Raw genomic sequence first — 20,261 nt, 5'->3', positions numbered from 1 at the left:
GCCCAAAGTGCTTTCCTCATAGTGGTGAAGTGCTACTGCCTTCACCAGTAGTTGAGCAGCATGAGCCCCATGGTGGCAGTGTAGTGAGGACAGGAGTGAATAGGTCCTCTCTAACCTGTGTCACTGGAGTGAGGCCTGCATTGAGGCCCACAGGCTCACTCATTTGTAAAGTTTGTTGCTGTGTGCTTAACACACCCTTTGCCTACTTCGGTTTGGTACTGCACGGTGCATAGGTGGTGTATCTGCACTGGGCATATGTGTGCCTGGGAAGGGTACAATACATGGATAATGCAGTACCGAGGAGTGCGTACATGATGAATGCATGTGCAGGATGTATATGTGCCTATGAGTGGTACAGTACTTGAAGGATGTAGTGCTGTGCAGTGCGTGCAGGATGAATGCATTTGCTTGGGTGTATGTTTACCTGTGAATGGTACAATACATGAAGGATACAGTGCATGCATATTAAGTGCATATGCTGGATGTATGTGTGCCTGTGAGTGGTACAGTACATGAAGGAGACAGTGCATGCATATTACGTGCATATGCTGGATCTATGTGTGCCTGTGAGTGGTACAGTACATGAAGGAGACAGTGCATGCATATTAAGTGCATATGCTGGGTGTATTTGTGCCGGTGAATGGTAATGTACAGGAAGGATACAGTACTGTGAGGTGCGTGTATGCTGAATACATGCACTGGGTATATGTGTATATATTTATGTGTGTGTGTATATATGTGTGCGTGTGCCTTTTAATAGTACAATACATGGAAGGCCCTGGGTTCCATTTTGGAGACGCATGCCTTCATAGTGAAACATGGAGAGGAGGTAGAGAAATCCTCCCAGACAGATTTGTATTGGAGCATTCCTATAAGCTTGGTGGGACAGACCCTGGAGTGGGGATAACGAGGCTTGTGCTAAAAACTTCAATGGGTGCGCTTTGATTCAGTCAGAGGCCCCAAGGAAGGGGCCTGGGCACATCTCCAGAAGGAGACGAAGCTGATAAGAGAAGCATAAAGAGTAGGGCTCTGGGCTAACTGTTTGATGCACATATCACTGTGCCTGACATCCAGCCGTGAACTCTAGACACTCCTGTGCCCTGTGTTGATGGACCATCAGCGTTGTAGAGACTCGTACTGTGAAGGATTACTTCTCAAGAGGAGATTGGGTGCTTCAAAAGAAGCAGAACCTCAACTTTAAACATCAATGACTCAGACTGTAAATCACATTTGGTGTCTGGAAATGGGCCATATGACGGGGAGTTTAGTGAGATCCAGGATATAGTCTGAGTCTCCAGTGTCCACTATGACTCTAACTTAAACTCAATCATGGCCCGCGCTACTGTGCTAATTTAGCAAGTCTCACTGGGGCTGACAGGCCTAAAACCAGACTTAGCCTCACCAGAAAGTGTGAAGCGTTTGCAGTTCCTGAGTGTGCCCGGACTGCATGCGCTCGCGGTGACTGCAGCTGAGTTCAAGTAAGATGGCCTCATGCAACCTAGGTGGTTGCACTGAGCGGGTGGGGAGTCTCTCACTCACAGTCATGCTCCTGAAGTAACCGGAGGCTATCTACTGCTCCTTCTGCAAGATAAGTGTTCAGTTAGTTCCTGGTGAAGGGTAGCTGCGACGATCCTGTGTTGGGTCCCTCGCCTAGGTGATGGTGCGCAGGTGCTCCAACAGCATCCTCACTTTTCTGGTGGTCAGCAGAACAGATTGCAGTTCTTGGTGTTCCCAGCGACCTCCTCTGACATACGGGGTCACAGCAACTCACAGCCCACAGACTTCTTCCCATAGCTCCAATAGTGGCCTTGGTCTAGATTTTCCATCTATCACAAGTGTAATGGTTTGCCACGTGCCCAGTACTATTCTTTAATGTGACTCTCAGGCGTAGAATGAGCCTCTCTGCCTCTACACTGTGTTCCATCATTTTGATGCAAAACTAAGTCATGTTAGAGCAAACCCTGTTCCATGCTTTAGTACTACTCATAACATATCTCATTAGGAAAGTGAGTGTGTCTACTTTAGTTAATGTACTTGTAAAGTTGGAATACGAGAGCACTATCCATTAGTTTCAACAAACAATTTCCAATTATTGTTCTAACTAAAGAGTCACTCAGTTCATATTTCTAGCAGATTAAAACGAAATCTGCAGGGATAAATTATATTTTGAAGACAGAAATGCACAGAGCCATCACCTCTCATTCTCAAAATGTTGCCTTGTTCAAGCTCCGAATTTTCACTCATACGTTCAGCCTCATTGCAAAGGTACTTATCAATGAGAACTGTGCCACTTACAGGTTGCATTTATGGTGCAGAATGGCATTCTAATCTGGTTATCTGAACAACCAGAATTTGATAATAATGATCACACGCAATCAAGCTGGTTACCCACAACCTCCCGCTACAGATTGGAATTTGCTTTTTAAGTTCTCCTCCTTTATCAGAAAGCTAAGAACATAGTGCCTGATTTAATTATATAAATGACCGCCTAGCAGGCGGACATTTATAAAGGCATTGGCAGGAACGGCTGTCACAGAGGTTCCTGTCAATGCATTTTACTGTGTGTCATAGGGCTGCATCAGAAGGAAGCAGCCCTATAACAAACAGAGCTCTTTTTGCCTTTTCAAAAAGAAAATCCCAAAACATGATTTTAAAGAAAAAAGTAATGCTCCATTACCATGGGAATGATGGGGAGAGCATTAAAATGTTTTTACAATTCCTTACCATCAGGTCTTAACTGGTGGTAAGAAACAGTAAACAAGCATTTGCAATGCAATAGGTCTCGCATTCACGCAAGTTTGAGCTATTGGCATTGTAAATGACAATGGCTTTTATTTATGTTTAAGGTTTTAAAACATAAATAGTAGGCATTGTCATTTACAATACTAATAGCTTAAACTCCCCCAAATGCCAGACCTATTGCAATGCAATAAAGGGCCTTCTTGACCGCTTGTTAGATTGTAAATCTCAGAAGAAGAGACCGGTCTGCGGTGTCTTCAAAGTATTGATAAATAGTGCAGTGAAGAGGATGTGTAATTGTTGTAAATTACACAGACACAAAGTGTGAAGCGAGAGTTACAAATGATCTGAGCTATAAACTCTTAACAAAGCGCTTCAACACCTTTCGCTCTGTGATTACACTGATACGGCTCAGGAGGACTAGCGGGAGAAGCGGCGCTATTTCCTGCCCTCTCCGTGATTTGAGTGTGCAGTGCGGCATTGCATAATGTCATTGCTATGGTTAGCCTAATAAAAAACACTCCAGTTGTAGAGGGCCCTGGCTTCACCTCCTGGTGCAGGGCGGGCTGTGCTTTATGGCAGGAATGGAGGGAGGGATGGTTGCGGCTGCAGCTCCGGCCTCGTACAGTGCCCTTGCTATTACTAGTGAGCGAGAGGCACTGTGGTGGTGGTATTGGTATTGGTGGAATTAGTATTAGTGGTGGTATTGTTATTGGTGGTGGTATTGGTGGTCGTGGTACTGGTATTGGTGGTACTAGTATTGGTGGTGGGGTATTGGTGGTGGTGGGGTATTAGTGGTGGTATTGGTACTGGTGGTGGTATTGGTATTGGTGGTGATATTGGCACTGGTGGTATTGGTGGTGGTATTGGTAGTAGTATTGTTGGTGGTAGTGGTATTTGTGGTGGTATTGCTGGTGGTATTGCTGGTCATGGTAGTGGTATTGGTAGTGGTGGTATTGGTGGTGGTGGTGATATTGGTGGGGGTAGTATTGGTGGTAGTGGTATTGGTGGTATTGGTGGCGGTATTGGTATTGGTGGTGGTAGTGGTATTGGTGGTGGTGGTATTAGTGGTATTGGTTGTGGTGTTGGTAATTGCTGGTAGTATTGCTGGTGGTATTGGTGGTGGTATTAGTGGTATTGGTGGTAATTGGTGGTATTATTGGCGGTGGTGGTTGTGGTGGTATTGGTGGCAGTGGTATTGGAGGTGGTATTGGCGGTGGTATTGGTAGTAGTGGTGGTATTGGATGTCGTATTGGTGGTGGTGGTAGTATTGATTGTGGTACTGGTGGTATTAGTAATTGGTGGTGGTATTACTGGTGGTAATATTCATGGTGGTGGTATCGGTGGTGGTGGTAGTGGTATTGGTGGAGATGGTATTGATGCTGGTGATGGTATTGATGGAGGTGGTGGTGGTGGTATTGGTAGTAGTGGTGGTATTATATGTCGTATTGGTGGTGGTATTTGTGGTGGTTGTGGTATTGGTGGTATTAGTAATTGGTGGTGATATTGCTGGTGGTATTATTGGTGGTGGTATCGGTGGTGGTGGAGGTTTTGATGGTGGTATTGATGGAGGTGATGGTATTGGAGGTGGTAGTATTGGTGGAGGTGGTATTGATGATGATGTTGTTAATAAAACAGGCTTTTGAAAAACACCCTGTCAGGTGGCTTTAGTACAGATGACATGTAACACAGATGTGCTGGTGTCAGCTTCAGCCCATTAGCACAGGATTATGTGCTACCTGGAATTCACATGACTCAATTTGCTAATCATTTCTGCATCCATTTTACTTGAGGGGGCGGGGTTTGGAAACAGACAAGATAATGAGAGGCTAAAGTGATTGAAAGTGGGCGCCATTGTTACGGGGGCGGCGGTGCTGCTTAAAAAAAACCAAGCGGTTTCAGCTGAAGCAGCGTGTGTCTGGCCTGCAGTCAGAAAAACTCAATAAAGTAGTTGGTGCTTACAGACTAAATAACAGGTCCTGTGTAACAACTGAAGTAAAAGGGCTAGTCCCCATGGGAGGGTACAAATGAAGACAAAACCGTACTAAGGAAGGACTAACGAGCATATTAATGAATCTGAAGGCTGCATTTACGAAAGACAATGACACAAGCCAATGAAAAATATTGGAGGAGAGTGGGCGTGGCTTTTCTCCCATACTCTACTACAGCAGTCTTGCAGACTAGTTACTAGAAACGCAATGATACATGTTGCAGTGCAATCGAAGGCCCTTTGAAAAGCAGGACTGGTCACCTTTCTGTTGCTTATTTGTATATTTGGGTGTTAAACTGGTACTAAGGAGGTGCACCCAATGCACAGACAGAGTTACCAAGTTTAAAAATGACAAACTAATGAAGTAATACTATTACAAAATATGCTGCAGAACTTGCCTTTTCTTGCTGCATAATTGATTCAACCTTGCCACATAATTTGTCCCTCTCATGCTTCATAATTCCAGTGGACTTGATCATAGGGTATATTAATCGCGTCATCTTATCCACTGTACCAAAGCGAAGCAACAAAGAGTCTCGGCTTCTGGTTTGTTGGAATAAAAGTCAGAGCCTACCAGAAAACAAGTGAACATTAGCCACAAACCGATAACCGAAAAAAAGAGCCTGCAGAACAAGACGCCAAATACTAAGTGATATGCAACACCAGTCAACAAAGTCCAGGGAAATGCAGAAATACTAAAAAAAACAATATTTCACAACATCTGGACACTTAATCATGCCCATAAAGCATTACTGTATTTTAATATAATGGTTGGGTGGGCCACTGATAAGGAGAACAGGTGGGTTATACCTTCGAACTGAGTCCCGTTTTCAACCTCCCAGGGAGAGATTTACCCCATTTCCTGCAACACATGACACCTGGTTCTTTACAATGCAAGGCGCTCTCCCTATTTGTTCAGGTGCAACCCTCTCTCAACAATGTTGTGTGTATAGCGGAACAAGAAGAGGATGCTCCTAAGGCAATGCATCCTTACATACAATGTGTAAATGATGTCCCAGTCTGATAATAACTGCCCTAACTGTGCCAGTTATGGACAGAGCACAGCGGACTCGTCCTGCCACTGGGCTGGGTACCAGGCCAGTATGAGGCCAGCACAGGAATCCCGCAGTCCATAACCCAGCAACAGGCTGCCACGCAATCCTCACCAGGCAACCAGATGCAAACCCAGAGGCCGGACTCTCCGGGGAGGAAGGAGAGACCTTTCCACGTGCCTAGGCACTGCCATCCCATAATGGTTTTACGTTCATGCACCAGCATGGCAGCTTCGTGGGATGTACAGAAGACGGCAGCAAAAGGTTCACAAACGCAAGCTCAGATTCCAATGAACCATGTTTGGGAGATTACCGATCCCTTTTCTATGTTTGCCTTCTGATGACTAATCCATATTTACTATCATAGATAGGGTAGAACAAGACTTCACTAATAAACAGCATTGGTGTGAATGGGCACTGATCTAGGGGGAGAAGGGGGCACAAAACAGGGTACACTCCTCATAATCCAAGTCCACTAGCAAACCTGGCATCCACCAAACGTCTCCTCAAATGCGTGCAGTGAACAGGGAGGGGTGGGGCAGTACCCGTCAGCTTATCTTTCTCCACAGAAGGGTGGGTGTGTTGGTAACTCCAACAAGCCCATGAGATCCCTGCGAGGAGCGGGCGCCGTCAGAAAGCAGTGTCCCGCGAGTGGTGCGCAGACAAGCCCGCGAGTGGTGAGCACGTGACAAGGCTGCGAGGAGCGTGCACTATCGCAAAAAACGCCATAGGAGCGTGTGAGCGCACGAGGAGCCGCAATGTGGGCACGCACATGTACTGACAGGTGAATCAAGTGCGCAGTGGGAGCGTGTGAGGAGATGCCATGCGTGCGCACATCGCCTGTCCGGGCGCGCACATGGTTTGTCTCCCTTCGCGCACCAAACCGACGTCAATAGAGTCTTGCCAAGGCAAAGCAGCGCATGCGCTGCATTCGCTAGGCGAGACCTAGAAATGACTACATGTCCTCCCATCCAAATTGGTTGGGCGGACATGTAGTAATTTCTCCGATGGCCCTTACATCCCAGGGCCTTCGGAGGGGGTTAATCACAGTGGAAACAGAGTAGTCTCTGCCGTAATTAACCCGAAGGTCTGCCCGCATCTAAATGTCTTGCATTCTTGGCATTGCAACGGAGTATCCTTACCGCCAAGAATTAGATTGGGTCACAACATGTGTATTCATTTTCTTGCTTACTCTTACTATAAAGGCCCTACCTGGTCTACAGATGTATCTGTGCTTACTTACTTTACTGTATCTCTATAGTGTTCATCCTGCTTTTTGTCTATACCTCTCTTGAGAGGGTTTACATTAAATGGATTACTCTTTGTATAACCACACTTCATTTAGTTGCTAATGGTACTTATTGTGAGCTCTATTTCGTCACATGACATTCCACCAAAATTACTTGGTTTTGTATGTTTTTATTTCCTCTAGTAATTGGATGTCGATCACACCCTCTTATCCCATCCCCATGCATGAAATCTGGCAAATTTCACTTAATAATTGTAGATTAAAAGTAGTTCTGGTTTGATAAACCATAAATGTAGGGCCTGGAAATGACCCTCAAAGTGTTGATGCATCTAGTAGCAGTTCTGCCTTGCTGCCACAACATGGTGAGCATGCTACCACTGATAAGTTCCCTTCAAAGCAACTTCCACATTGCAGGCAGAAACAACAGCCTCCATAGCAAGGAATTATGTCGAGGAACTACTGTTAGACCAAGGGCTGTCGGCTTGAAAAAGGCAAGTTTATTATTAAAAGGCTATCCTTCCTTTTCATTGTACATCTTCATTTGGAGCCCAACTACTCTCAACCTTGGAGGAAAAACAAAATGGATATTGAAGTGCGGTTAAGTGTTGTTAGATAAAGTTTTTATCTGTGTCATCCAGTAATCTGACTTCATATAGAAGTGACGAGGAAGTATGTTACTGAGAAAACCGAGGTCTGTAAAACGGATCTGAAGATTTACCAATACAGATGAATCACCTGGAAGTAAGCAAATGTGTCCTTTCCTTATTAAAGGTCAATGAAAGACAGGAGTCACACATGTCTTGACACACAAAACATGAGCAGGAGACTGTTATGTAAATAATAGCCTAAACCTGGTTAAGGCAGGACGGATAGGTGGTTTTCTCGTACGACTTTAGCAGTCTTGTCTGTTTAGATACGCTTAATGGTAACACCGAGGGGCACCAACACACATTCATCTCAAATAAGTCTCTGCTCCTTCTGTATATTTCATGTCTAAAAACGAAACCCTTGGCCATGGAAATCTCCTCAGTCTACTTGATTCTCTTGGGGTCGGTAACTTCAGGCAAGCTTAGAAGAAAGTGTAGCAGATACCTCTGAAACTCATTCAGTCATGTGTCTGAAATAATAATCCACATTTGTAAAGCGCACAATCACCCGTTAGGGTCTCTAGGCGCTGGGGGCCGTCGGGAAGATTAAGCGAGCTATTGCCCTGAGTCACATGGTGCTGGGCTAACCTGCCGCCGGAGCCGGGGATCGAACCCTGATCCCCAGATTCCAGCGTCAGTCGCCCTGGCCGCATTTCCTGAACTGCAGAAAAATAGGAATATGCTTGTTTAGAACAATGCCTCACCCTCAATAATCTGTTAGCTCTATGGTTTCCATAACATATTCCAAGAAATCACAGCTGCGCTCCTGAGATGTGCTAGGGCTCTTGTCAGGAGGCAGCTTGCACCAACCCATTGTTCCTATTGGCATTGCCTATAACAGAACCAACTACTAACCATAGAGCCATGCAAGTGGGGACAGGGTGTGGCGTAATGGTCAGAGCTGCTGACTTTGGAGCAGGGGAACCTGGTTCGAGTCTTGGTGGACGCTCAACATCGTGTGATTCTGGGCAAGTCACTTAATCTCCACATGCCTACCAAAAATGAATGTGTCCTTGACTGGTGCACATGAAAAGCGCCCCAATACCTTTGGGTGGAGTTTGCGCTATAACCGCTGGTGGTGATGATGATTCGTGCCGGTGCGGAACACTGGAAACCACCAGCTCAAATTAAGCATTAGTTCTAGCAATACGATAAAGTCTCAATCCCAAAGGATATTTCTTGTATTGCATTCTCTGCAAAGGTTCAGTATCCAATCAAAAGCATCATGGGAGTGTACATTAGGGCCATTTATATTGATGAGCATAAGCAGCATATCATATTAGAGGCCCATTAGGAACAAAAAGCTGCCCGCTACATCAGAGACCATTGTACTGTATTTGAAATCCACATTTTTATTAAATGATCATTGCCACCCTTTTTGGCTACATGCGATACGAAACAAAACACCTTGTAGTCACTCATATAGATACAAACTGCATATGACGGAATTAATTAAAATGTGCCTCTAGTTATAAACCAATTCCTGTCTAGGAACACAGGAACTTGCCTCGCTTTGCCATTGTTCAGCATTCCAATATTCCAGGATAACAGAGTGATATCTGTATGTTTATTACCATTTCCCTGCAGCATAGTTAGAATCTGTGATATGCATTTGTTCACACCACTAACTTGTTTAAAAGGAATAAACCAGCAGTGCATCTCAACATATGTTAGTGTCCTAGGGAAGATTACTTTTTGCGATTCTCCCCTTTTTTGTGCACTTGCGTAGCTTTAGCCCTGTTTAGTGTCATGAGTGACATCATCAGCCTGGTGCTCAATAGCTGGCTGCCTACGTGGCTTATGTAAAAGTATGAGTAGGAAGTCTACTGACATCCTAATCATGCTCAGGGTAGGACATAATTAGTAAATTCCACATATGTATATTTAAAAAATATTTTCCCTTGTACATTTAACTTGTTTCCGGCTTTGTGAACTCTGTCCAAGTTATACTTGGATAAATGATGATCATTAGCGGGTGTAAGCCTTAAAAACATAGCCACACTTGCAGATGTGCAGTCAGGCTTTCAAGCATTTACACAACCGAGTTTCTAAACCTCTCTGTGGGGCAGTTCCACACTGTGTTCCTGCACGTGCTCAAAAGTTCACATGGAGGCCTTTTGCATGTGCCCAGCCTTCGACTAACCACAAAAGGAGTATATCGTTTCTCAGTGCTTACCTCAAAATTGATTAGAAATTTCTGTCAGAATAAAGACCACTTGCTATCCTGGAGTACTTTTAAAAAAGATCTAAAAACATTGTTGGTTAACATATAGCTCCACTCGACGTTGCGACTTTCTCTTCTTGGCAGGTAGCAACATAAGCTCCCAGACCACCACAAAGATATACAGTTACTTTGTTACAACTGGAAAAAACTTTTTTAATCAGTCCCTACTTTATTACTTTAATTCTGGAAAGGTGATACGTTGAAATATTTACTGAGTTTTAAATTGAAACCAACCGACTTGACATATTGAACAATTTTATGAGAAGCCCTAACCTTGTATTTCTTTTCTATTTATAGGTGAATGCAAGAATGTGCAAGACCTAAATGTATCGGAATGCCAAGGCCTAAACGTAAGTAATAGCTGTTTTCTTTGCAAGCGTTTGTTCTGCGGAGATGTGCTTTATTTGTACATGGAGTCAATAAATCAGAGGCTGAATATTTGCTTTGGAACAAATATGAAAAACATGATGTACATATGGATTCATTTAGGAGTTACGTTTAACTTCAGTTATGGAAAAAAATATATACTCATGCTAAAATGTGTCTGAAAAGAAAAAAGCCTTTTCAAGTCCTTCTTGACAGCGCAGCTGTTGCCAGCCCTTATGTTATTACCAGAAAAAGAGCTCTAAGAAGCAGTGCTAAGAGAGGGGCTTAGGCTCCGTCCACTCGTTCATCTTCCGCTGTACAAGGTTTTGATTGTACAGAAGGTGAGTTTTTCTGCTGAAAAAGAGTGCTTGCATTGCACCGTTTGTCTTGTGTGAAATATTATACTGGATACAGTATGCATGAGCAGGGCCGGTCTGGCCGTAACGGGTACCGGGTGTTTTCACTGTGGGTCGGAAGAGTGGGGGCCAATTCTGGACTTTTTTTGTTACTGGGGGCCGGTTTTGCAACAGTGCTGCAATATCGGCCCCATGTAACAAAAGTAGTTACAGTGCCCCCAAATAATAGGGACTGGGAATTGGTTCGCTTCAACTTGACGACCTTTTGACCTTGCTAACAATATGGGGGTACCTATCAATGTAGGGACACCTGTGGATGACTTGACAGTTTGTGTGGTGAGCACCTGTGGGAGTGAAAGATAGTGAAGAATACTCATATAGGGCCCGGCCGGGCACCTATGGAGTGGCGGGTACTGACAGACAGCGATATTTGGAGTACTGGGGGTTAGATACCTTTATCCAGATGATGGTGTCTCGTTATAGACCAAGGGATAATTTGGGAGCCTTAGGTTACTGCGGTAAACGACAATCCGTTTCCGTAGTGATTTGGTTTGGTGAAGTCAAAAGGGAAAGTGCAGAATCGATCTGCTGCAAGAACATTCACACTTGTGGCTTCCAGGAGAACTGCTCTCGCCTGTCTCTGCTTGAGTAATGGCGAGCTTGCCATTGCTCACCACACAACCTGTCAGTCATCCACAGGTGTCTCTACAATTGATAGGTCCTGATGAGACCCCATATTGTTAGCGAGGTCAAAACATCGTCGACAAGTTGAAGAGAACTAAATCCCAGTCCCTATTATTATACTTGGAGACTGTTAACATTTACTGTGTATCTATTGAATGGTCGTTTCCACAACATCATTGAAACCTTGTTTTTATGTCACAAAAGTCACAATTAATACTCATAGGTTTCACTTCTTTCACTTGGGACACTCAACACTGAAAATCTATAATAATTGTGAATTTTCATATATAAAATAACTTGCTTCTATATACTCAGTGTTACATGTCTCTTCTTTCTCTGATATTTTTTGTTCCCCCATTTAAATGCAATTGTGCTGATATAAATATTGTAATATTAACTATTAAGTGTCCACAGGAACCATTGTTTTTTTGTTTAAATTATGAGTACCCTGGTTCCATGTGAGTAGGGTGTCCCTTGTGTTTTCTTACAAGATTAAAAAGTACAGCATCAGTCAAGGGCGTTCCTGTTGGATACCCCCTTTGACAAACCCGGGGGCCTGTTCAAAGACAACACAGTAGGTCAGAGTTGGAAATGGTGACACGCCCATAATAATGGCTATGTATTTGAATGGTTCATTGTAAAAAGTTGTGCTTGCAGGTCTGATCTAGCTGCTAATTATGAAAAGTTACTACTAAGAGTAACGTTTATTATGAAAAGAATATTTTAAAGTCAATAGACCATTAAGGGTGAATTGTTTTTACATTATGTTTAGACTATGCACAATACCATTCCAAGATGATCACCCGCTAGTATGTGTAATTCTTTGCTTATTTCTTATCGCAATCATATACCCACCAGGTTGAGCCTGCAACATTGTAATATATCTTGCATATGCTTGTTGAGTGTGTGTGTGTGCTTTAATGTGGATAAATGAGTGGGCAAATGCAAGTGAGTTAGTGGGTGGGTGAATGGATGGATGAGTGACAGAGTATATGTATGATGAGTTATTAAGTGTCTTAACTCACAATTGACTGCAGAGGCACTTGCAATTACTGAGCTTCCTGGTCCTCGTCCTAGTGTCTCCACTGACTGTAGCTAAGAGGGTTTGAGGTCCAGCCCATACAATAGTACCAAAGAGCTCCAAAGGCCTCTAGTCCAGGTTCAATTTCCAAGCAAAGTTGTTAGTGCTCAGTTATTTAAGTCAATGGAGACCTGGTAGTTGGTGACAAGGTTGCACAGGACACATTTTTATAGGGACCAGTTAGACTTTCAGATGGTCCACTGTCAATGTTCTTGCAGAGGAGCTACTGGGACCATTAGGACCTATCACCTAAAGCAGAGCTACTATATGCACCAAACTTTATGGGCCCATATCTGTTTTAGAGGAATGCCTGGTATCTGGGGAATTCACTACCCTGCCCTATTCTGACAACTGGGAACCCAATTAGAATTCTACGATACCCTTTGAATTGTAAAATCTCCAGAACTGTTTGATGTAGTTGTATGGCTGAACTAGTTTTGTAATGAGTGAGACCAATTTCAGACAATGGAAAACACTTCAAGGCTATAGGATGAAAGTGAAAAATCCTTATGTGTGTGTCAGACTGGAAGCAGTGTGACTGGGGTATTAGGAAGACAAGCAGGTCAAGAGACCATTCAAGCACATTGACAAAGTCTTTCAATTATCCAAGCATGATCTCGACCCTTGGGACAAGTAAATATCTTCAAGATTGAGAACAACCAACTGGCTCTTGGCTTCAGGGCATGCTCAGTTCCTCAAGTCATCTTCCATGATGATACCAGTAAGCTGGGCATTATTCATTTCATCCTGTGTAGTGCAGGTTTCTCGCCTCTGAGTGTAGGTCTGGATCCAGAGCTTTTCTTCCAGGTCAGGGCACAGCAACTCGACCTCTAAGTGTCATAGACTTGGTCGCAGCCTTAGGGGTGAAATAGCAATTTCCAGCTGTGTTCTTGGAGGGATGTCAATGTGTGCTGATCCTACTGAGCTTCTTATGAAATCCACACAAATCCAAAGAAGTGATCGTAGAGGAACCATATTAAGAGGTTTAGTGGGCATTGGTGGTAATTTCGAGTGTATCAAAATGTGTTGTGTTCAAAATACATAACTCTAGCAAACCAATGCAGGACATCTGTTCCCTAATCCTTCAATACTGGAAGAAAGAAGTAAGATCAAAAAGGTCAATAGAAGGCATGTTGCACAAGAAAAAGTTCAGAGTTCCTGAGCCTGATCCCTCGAATTTCAAAGTGGTACAAAAGGGGGTGGTGATGGACGGAGCATCTGAACCAATCAAACACTCACACCCAGTCAACAGATCTGGGTTTAATACATCACCGTTCTTTAGCCCACTCTGCCACCCCAGTTCAGACATGGCCATATGCAAATCAGTCTGACCCTGTGCCTCATGGGAACAGTCCAGCCCCAACTGCCAAGCCATGCCTTCCCTGGACCGGAAACAAGCTTCCGAGGACCGGTTTCTGGCATTTCAGCCGTTTTCAGCCCGGCTTGCTTGAATCCAGTGGCAAAGTGAGCAAGGGACTCACGTCTGAGCCTACCCTGCCAACTTATGGCGAACAAAGTGGTACAAAAGGGGGTGGTGATGGACGGAGCATCTGAACCAATCAAACACTCACAGGGTCAGACTGATTTGCATATGGCCATGTCTGAACTGGGGTGGCAGAGTGGGCTAAAGAACGGTGATGGATTAAACCCAGATCTTTTGACTGGGTGTGAGTGTTTGATTGGTTTAGATGCTCCGTCCATCACCACCCCCTTTTGTACCCCTCCAATTTCAAGGCAGCTCCTAGGGCAGGAGGAAGGGGGAGGCCACTTATTAGGAAGGATACAGAACAGACATCTGAAGTTGGGGGAAAGTAATCTTTGCGTAAATAAGAGGCAGATACCCAGGCAGCCAAGTCAGTTTTGGTCAATTTTTGTCCTCTAGTACAGCCCCTTTTTGGCAGGATACAAATGTGAATTCCCACATCCTTCCAAGTTGGTTGACAGGGCTTTCCCTGGGAGTGATATATAAGAGAGGGCACATCCACAAGAACCGATGGTATGTAATCCTCTATTTTGTGCTGGAGTCCTTGTAGAGAACATCATCCACACATCACATGTGACCCGCTGCAGCCCAGGCTTTGAACTCAACCCTTTCTGAGTGTTAAACGCTCCCACCACCACCCTCTCATCAAGCACGAAGTAGCCCCTTTTAATCTATTTTTTTATTTCTGGTTTGCAATTCAATAGCTCCTATTCCAACAAAATGGCGTTCATAGGTACCTTGCTTTTATCTTGAATAAAAAATGTTAGCGCTCCAGTTCATTAGAACTCTTTAATGACACTATAATTGATTACTAGGGAGATAATTGACAGATCTACCACAGACTGCTGCTTGTTATTTATGCACATGTCTCTGTCTACGATTACAGAATATTTTACTGAACCCGATAAGGAAAATATTTGAGAACTCATACAAAATGTGTCCTCATTTTAGCGTTCTCGAGCACGAACCATAATTTCTATGACAAAAAGAACCCTCTCATTTTGTTAATTTTTAAATGAAATGCTTTAGATTTTAGAGCTTTGAATGCATCAACTTGACTTCAGGTGTGCCACACTTTTGTTATAAATTCAAGATGTTAGCACTCGTTGTTCATTAGAACATTGTGGAAAGCTGCTGCTGCTGCCATTGTTGGAAGTACGTTTCACTTAGAATATCAGACTATTACGGCCCTCCGTGAACTATGGACCAAAGAACTTGGGGACTTAGATGATACAGACTGGCAGGAGGCGCTCTCATCACCGCGTGAAGTAGCAATATCCTCCAGACTAAGACTGGTGCAATTGAAAATGCTACTTCGGACGTACTATACCAGAGTGATCCTACACAAAATGGGGGGGAGTGGGGGGCGAAAACTCGTTTTGTCTCTGGAACTGTGGGACAAAGGGTACGTTTTACCGCACAATATGGCAGTGCCCCCGAATAGTGCTCTACTGGACTGCAGTTATGCAACCTATTACTCAAGTGGGTGGAATTTCAGTGCTACCTGAGCCCAAACGATGTCTCCTAAATATCTGGGAGCCCACTGATCTCAATCACGCTTCACAGGACTAGGCAACGCTTGGGATGATGTTCGCCAAACGAAATATAGCTAGATACTGGGGGTCACAATCCTCTCCAACACTCCATGACTGGTGTAAAAATATGGACGGGGCTATGGTGGCAGAGAAGGCGGCGTATGTACACCTCGGCTGCGCCAAAAAGTGGGACAGAATATGGGGAGCCTGGAACCCTTATAGGGGGAACATCTGTACTCCGCCCTAGACCGTGTCGTATGCAGCTTCTGACTGAGGATGGTGGATGGGATGGAACTGCTCGCAACTGTCTACCAAATGTATTGAATGTAATGTGGTCATGTGTATATTAACGTGAGAAGAGACGTGAAATGTTTAACATGCTGCAACTTGCAACCGCTTGAAATTATGCCCTGTTATTAATAAAAAGAGTTTTTTTTAAAATGAATATCAGACTTTACTCTCACGGAAGATCATGTAAACTTAACGAAAATGTGCTCTCGTTTTAGCTTCTGGAGCACCTTCCTTAACTTGTATGAGAAAATGATGTGAGAAAACAGTTTTCTCTCTAACATGGTTCATCAAATCCCCAGCAGGAGGTCAGCATTTTTCGCTCAGTAAAATCACCTCAGAACTCACCAACATTTCTAAAATGAATATAACACCACCAACAAATGATTTATATCCAGGGCCGGACTGGCCGTAATGGGCAGTGGGCATATTCCCTGGGAGCCTGGAAGGGTGGGGGCTGTGTTTGTTACTGTGGGCTGGTTTTGCAGCGGTGCAAATATATTGCCCTAGTAACAAAAGCAGCCGCCGGGGGGGGGGGGGGGGGGGGGGGGGGGGGGGGGGGGACTGCTCCATTAAAATTGCCAGGGCTGCTTTGGGTTCCCAGTTTGGCCCTCTTTATATCGTGACTAAAATATGTTATCACTCTTTGTTTGTGCTTCATTTTGTGACCCTCAGCACCTGGCTTTTAAAACAATGCATTTCAATGAGGCTTATGACCCTGAGTCCTGTTGTCCATGTTGTGGCCAGGCAATCAATGAAATCTCTTTTAGTTCCCCCATATGTCCCTGGAGTCAAGGTGTAGTCCTCCTGACAGTTCTATGTATTTTTTTCACACTATTTCATGACTCAGGGACCATGAGTCATGTAATGGTTACCCCAAAATATTTTTCATTTTGTGTCCAGTCAATCAAGATTGAATAGCCCCCTTTAGTGTGGGCAATCATTGCATATATAAACACCAACAGTCCAGATATCCATATTTTTAACCCCTTCATGACCACCCTAAGCACCTCTTTAATTGAAAATATCTCAAAAGGCTGAACGGATTTTTACCAAATCACAAAAAACATGCCTTCTGAGAAAATTTAGTTTTGTGTTAAATTTGGTGTAATTATGTTCCGCATTTTTTCTGTATCTGTGACTAAAGTTTTCTGTCAATATTAGCACAAGAATCAACGTTTTGGGACCCTCCTCTTTTTTCTTGGCCCCCACTTGACCGATCACCCCCAAATTTTCCAAGAATGAGCTGAGCTCGATTCATTTTTTTTTTTAATAAAGATTTGTGCAACCTTAAGTTCTTCCACTTTTAAAATTTCCTCTACCTCCCTTGTTTTAATTCCTTTTTTTTCGAGGCAAATGAATAATACACGAAACTTTGGTGTCATTTTATTTAGGTTGTGCACCTTTAAAGGCGAATTCACGTAGGTGTTTTCCTTTGAAGGAATTCTGTCAAGGTAAACAGCTGGTGCATGCCATCGGTAGTGAAAAATATCTTCTGTCAGCATTCCATTGTTGAAAAAGAATGCATCTACTAGAATTTACAATCCCTAATTTTACTCTCATGAATCACTTTGTCAGCATTTGCTGCATGGCAATAGAAAAGACATCCACAAATGAGGAGTGTGCAAACAAATCTAAACATACAAACACACACATATTCAAACACCTCTCCTAGTGAATGACTCCACCCGATGATCATTCACGCTCTTCACTGGATACCCCTGAATATGGTAGACCTGGTGGTCCACTAAACCAATCCGTGGGGTACAGCATACTTCCAGAGTTCAGAATCATTCCCCTCTCTTCTGCTTATAGGAAGCACACTCGCCCTACTATCCAAAGGGCTGCATGATCAGCTCTCTATAGTTCCTTAATCCACTTTTTGCTGCTTCTTGTCCAGAATGAATGAGCTAGAGCTCCTGAACTGGACCGTACATGGTTGGCTAGAAGAGGCTCCCTTGCACTCAGCTGTACCCACCTAGTTTGACTTGATCCGTTCCTTCACTCAAGATCAAGGATGCAGAATAGGCTGCCTGCCAGATATAATCTGGTACTACACCTAGGTTTGTGGCTAGCACAACCTGCATGGATTCAGATTAGTGTAGAGACACCACAATGTAGAGTGCCCTGAGGTCTGGGCACTCTACATTGTGTGGACTTTACTGTACCCACAGATCAATACCTGAAGAATGTGGTAGTGTTCGCTCTGATTAATATTTAATTAATTGTTCTGTTGCAACCTCCAATCAGTATGTAGCTAAAGTTGCACTGTACCCAGTGATCTCTGAGGTGGTCAGCCCTGTTCTATTTAATTGTTTCCATTTGGTGTGTTTTGGTGATCCTTTCGTTGAAAACAATAAACCCTGCTAAAATGCCAAACAGACAAAGAATATTTACGGCTGGTGAATGTAAAATATACATATCTGCAAGGAAATCTAATGATGAAAAGCAATTTAGGGAACAAGAGAAAGCAACTTCTTGAAAGGTAAGTTCCTTGTGGGGCTATGTTCTCCATCTCTGGTGGTTACAAAGGTTTGGGAAGGAAAAATACATAATATTAGAAATCTCCCAAACCAGAACCAAGAAGGTATCTATGCAGCCCTTTACGAGCACAGCAGCATCTAGCTGGAAAGCACCAGCAACAAATATTTTCATTTAACCCACCCTCCTTGCATTCGGGGAAATGTAAGAACATTCTTCTTCTGCGGATTCCTCAGAAACGGATCTAATTTGTCATTAATCTGTCTGAAATGACCGATTTCCACTCCCTTCTTACATACCCCATCAGCCCTTCTGTGTAAAGGCTTGTCCTCTCTGATCTTTTGTTTAACAGTTATATGTTTATCACTATAATCTAGAAACCTGCAATGTTATATCAACCAAACAAACAAACAATAGAATTAAAATACTTCTTACTGTCAATTTGATTCTAAAGATAGCATCCTCTGTTTTCCCATTCCTGATATGAGCGCAGATGACCTATGTTTTGTCACTGCTGGTTACACTCATTACAGTTGGTTTATGTATGCAACACTGGGATGGTAAATGAAAATTTTCACACCACAAACTTTTTATTGTGTGCAATTAGAATTAAGAGACACTCCCTCCATTGCTACAATTACATGCACTTAATAGAACATAAATCTGAGGAGATCCACTCTTTAAAAGTAGATAGTACATACAATATTTGCTTTACCTTACCCAAAAAAAAATCTCAGAAGCTGCTGAGATAAACTGTAGAATGAGGTGATGGGTAAAAAGTGCTGCCTCATTATTACCCTTTATCATGAATAGCTAGGATGATCCAACTCACTATCATTCATAAATTCTAAAATGGATTTAGAAAAAAAAATGAGACCTACATTGTTGGAAGCAAACGTAAGAGCACTCAGTGAAACTATATAGATCTTTACCATCTGCAGGCTGCCCTGTACATATCAAAGCTTCAAATTTCTCAAAACGGACAGCTTAGCTCAAGAACATTCACTCATTCCTCCTTTCCTGTTTGTCACCAATTTGATCAGTAGCTCCACAACAGTAATCCAAAAGTAAACCAACCAGATTCATGGTATGTATTTTTCTTTAACTCAGTACTTACATTTCCATCACATGCTGCTTTTTTTGTGGATTTATTTGTATTCTGCATATAACAATTCTGCAATTACATTTCTTATCAAGGAGAAATTACATTGACAGTGTCTCATCAATCCTCATCGTACACCATTATTTTTAGTTTCAACTTTTATACCGCATCGTCCGAGGCTCGCACTACGACAGGGGGGTACACACATGTCCTCTAGAGGCATTCCATTTGCCCCACACTTTCCCCCATTTCTTGGGGCACCCTCTGTGAATATATGTAGCCTTCTCAGCCACCATGACCATGTCCATATGCCTGCACCACTCTGTCAGGGTTGCGGCTTGTACCACCCCCCATTTCTGAGCTATATTCCGCTTAGCTATCATCATCCCCGTAGTTGTCCAGTTCCGGTCTGTGTGGTTGAGGTCCGTTGGTTCTCATATGTTTAATAAACAAAATTTGGGGTCAGGCGGAACTAAGTTCTCGCAGACCTTTGTGATTGTGCCCATCACTGCCATCCACTATAGTGTAATCAGTGGACACTCCCACAGAGTGTGATAGAATGTGCCTAATTTGTCATATTGGCGCATACAGCACAGGTCAGTGGCTCTACCCATCTTATACATTGTCACCCGTGTGTAGTAGGTCCTATGTAGTATTTTTAGCTGTACAAAGCGCAGCCTAGAAGAGACCGCTACCTCTCTGGGCGAGACAATCGCTTCCTGCCAGTCAGTGTCATCCAAGTCCCCCACCTCTGCCTGCCAGGCATCCCGGAGTCGCACCAAGGTGTCCGTTTGATTATTAATGATTTTCCGGTAAGTAAGAGAAATTGCTTTCTTGTCTAAATGGTCCGTCAGCAGCCGGTCCTCGAAGGGTGATTATTCAGGGAGTACCTCCGCTGCTGGAATAGCTGCTTCCAGTGCATGTTTAACCTGCATGTATCGAAACATTTCTCCAGGAGCCATTTCGTGTTGTTCCTGCAGGTAG

At 43.5% G+C, this 20,261-nt stretch overlaps 2 protein-coding genes across 2 annotated transcripts in view; one reads left to right on the top strand and one right to left on the bottom strand.

Moving 5' to 3' along the window:
- FBXL13 (F-box and leucine rich repeat protein 13) overlaps window positions 1-20,261 on the top strand; it is a 1,354,404-nt gene that overhangs the window by 555,341 nt on the left and 778,802 nt on the right. The window contains exon 10 of the mRNA XM_078679367.1: window positions 10,199-10,251. Within this exon, the coding sequence (XP_078535493.1) occupies window positions 10,199-10,251 (53 nt within the window). The remainder of the gene's footprint in view (window positions 1-10,198; window positions 10,252-20,261) is intronic.
- The window catches only part of LRRC17 (leucine rich repeat containing 17), a 250,265-nt gene that overhangs the window by 168,855 nt on the left and 61,149 nt on the right, over window positions 1-20,261 (bottom strand). The gene's annotated exons all lie outside the window — the stretch shown is intronic.

This window comes from Lissotriton helveticus, chromosome 1_1 (genome assembly GCF_964261635.1).
Source record: "Lissotriton helveticus chromosome 1_1, aLisHel1.1, whole genome shotgun sequence".
NCBI classification, from domain to species: domain Eukaryota; kingdom Metazoa; phylum Chordata; class Amphibia; order Caudata; family Salamandridae; genus Lissotriton; species Lissotriton helveticus.
This window is presented reverse-complemented; position numbering and strand designations above follow the sequence as displayed.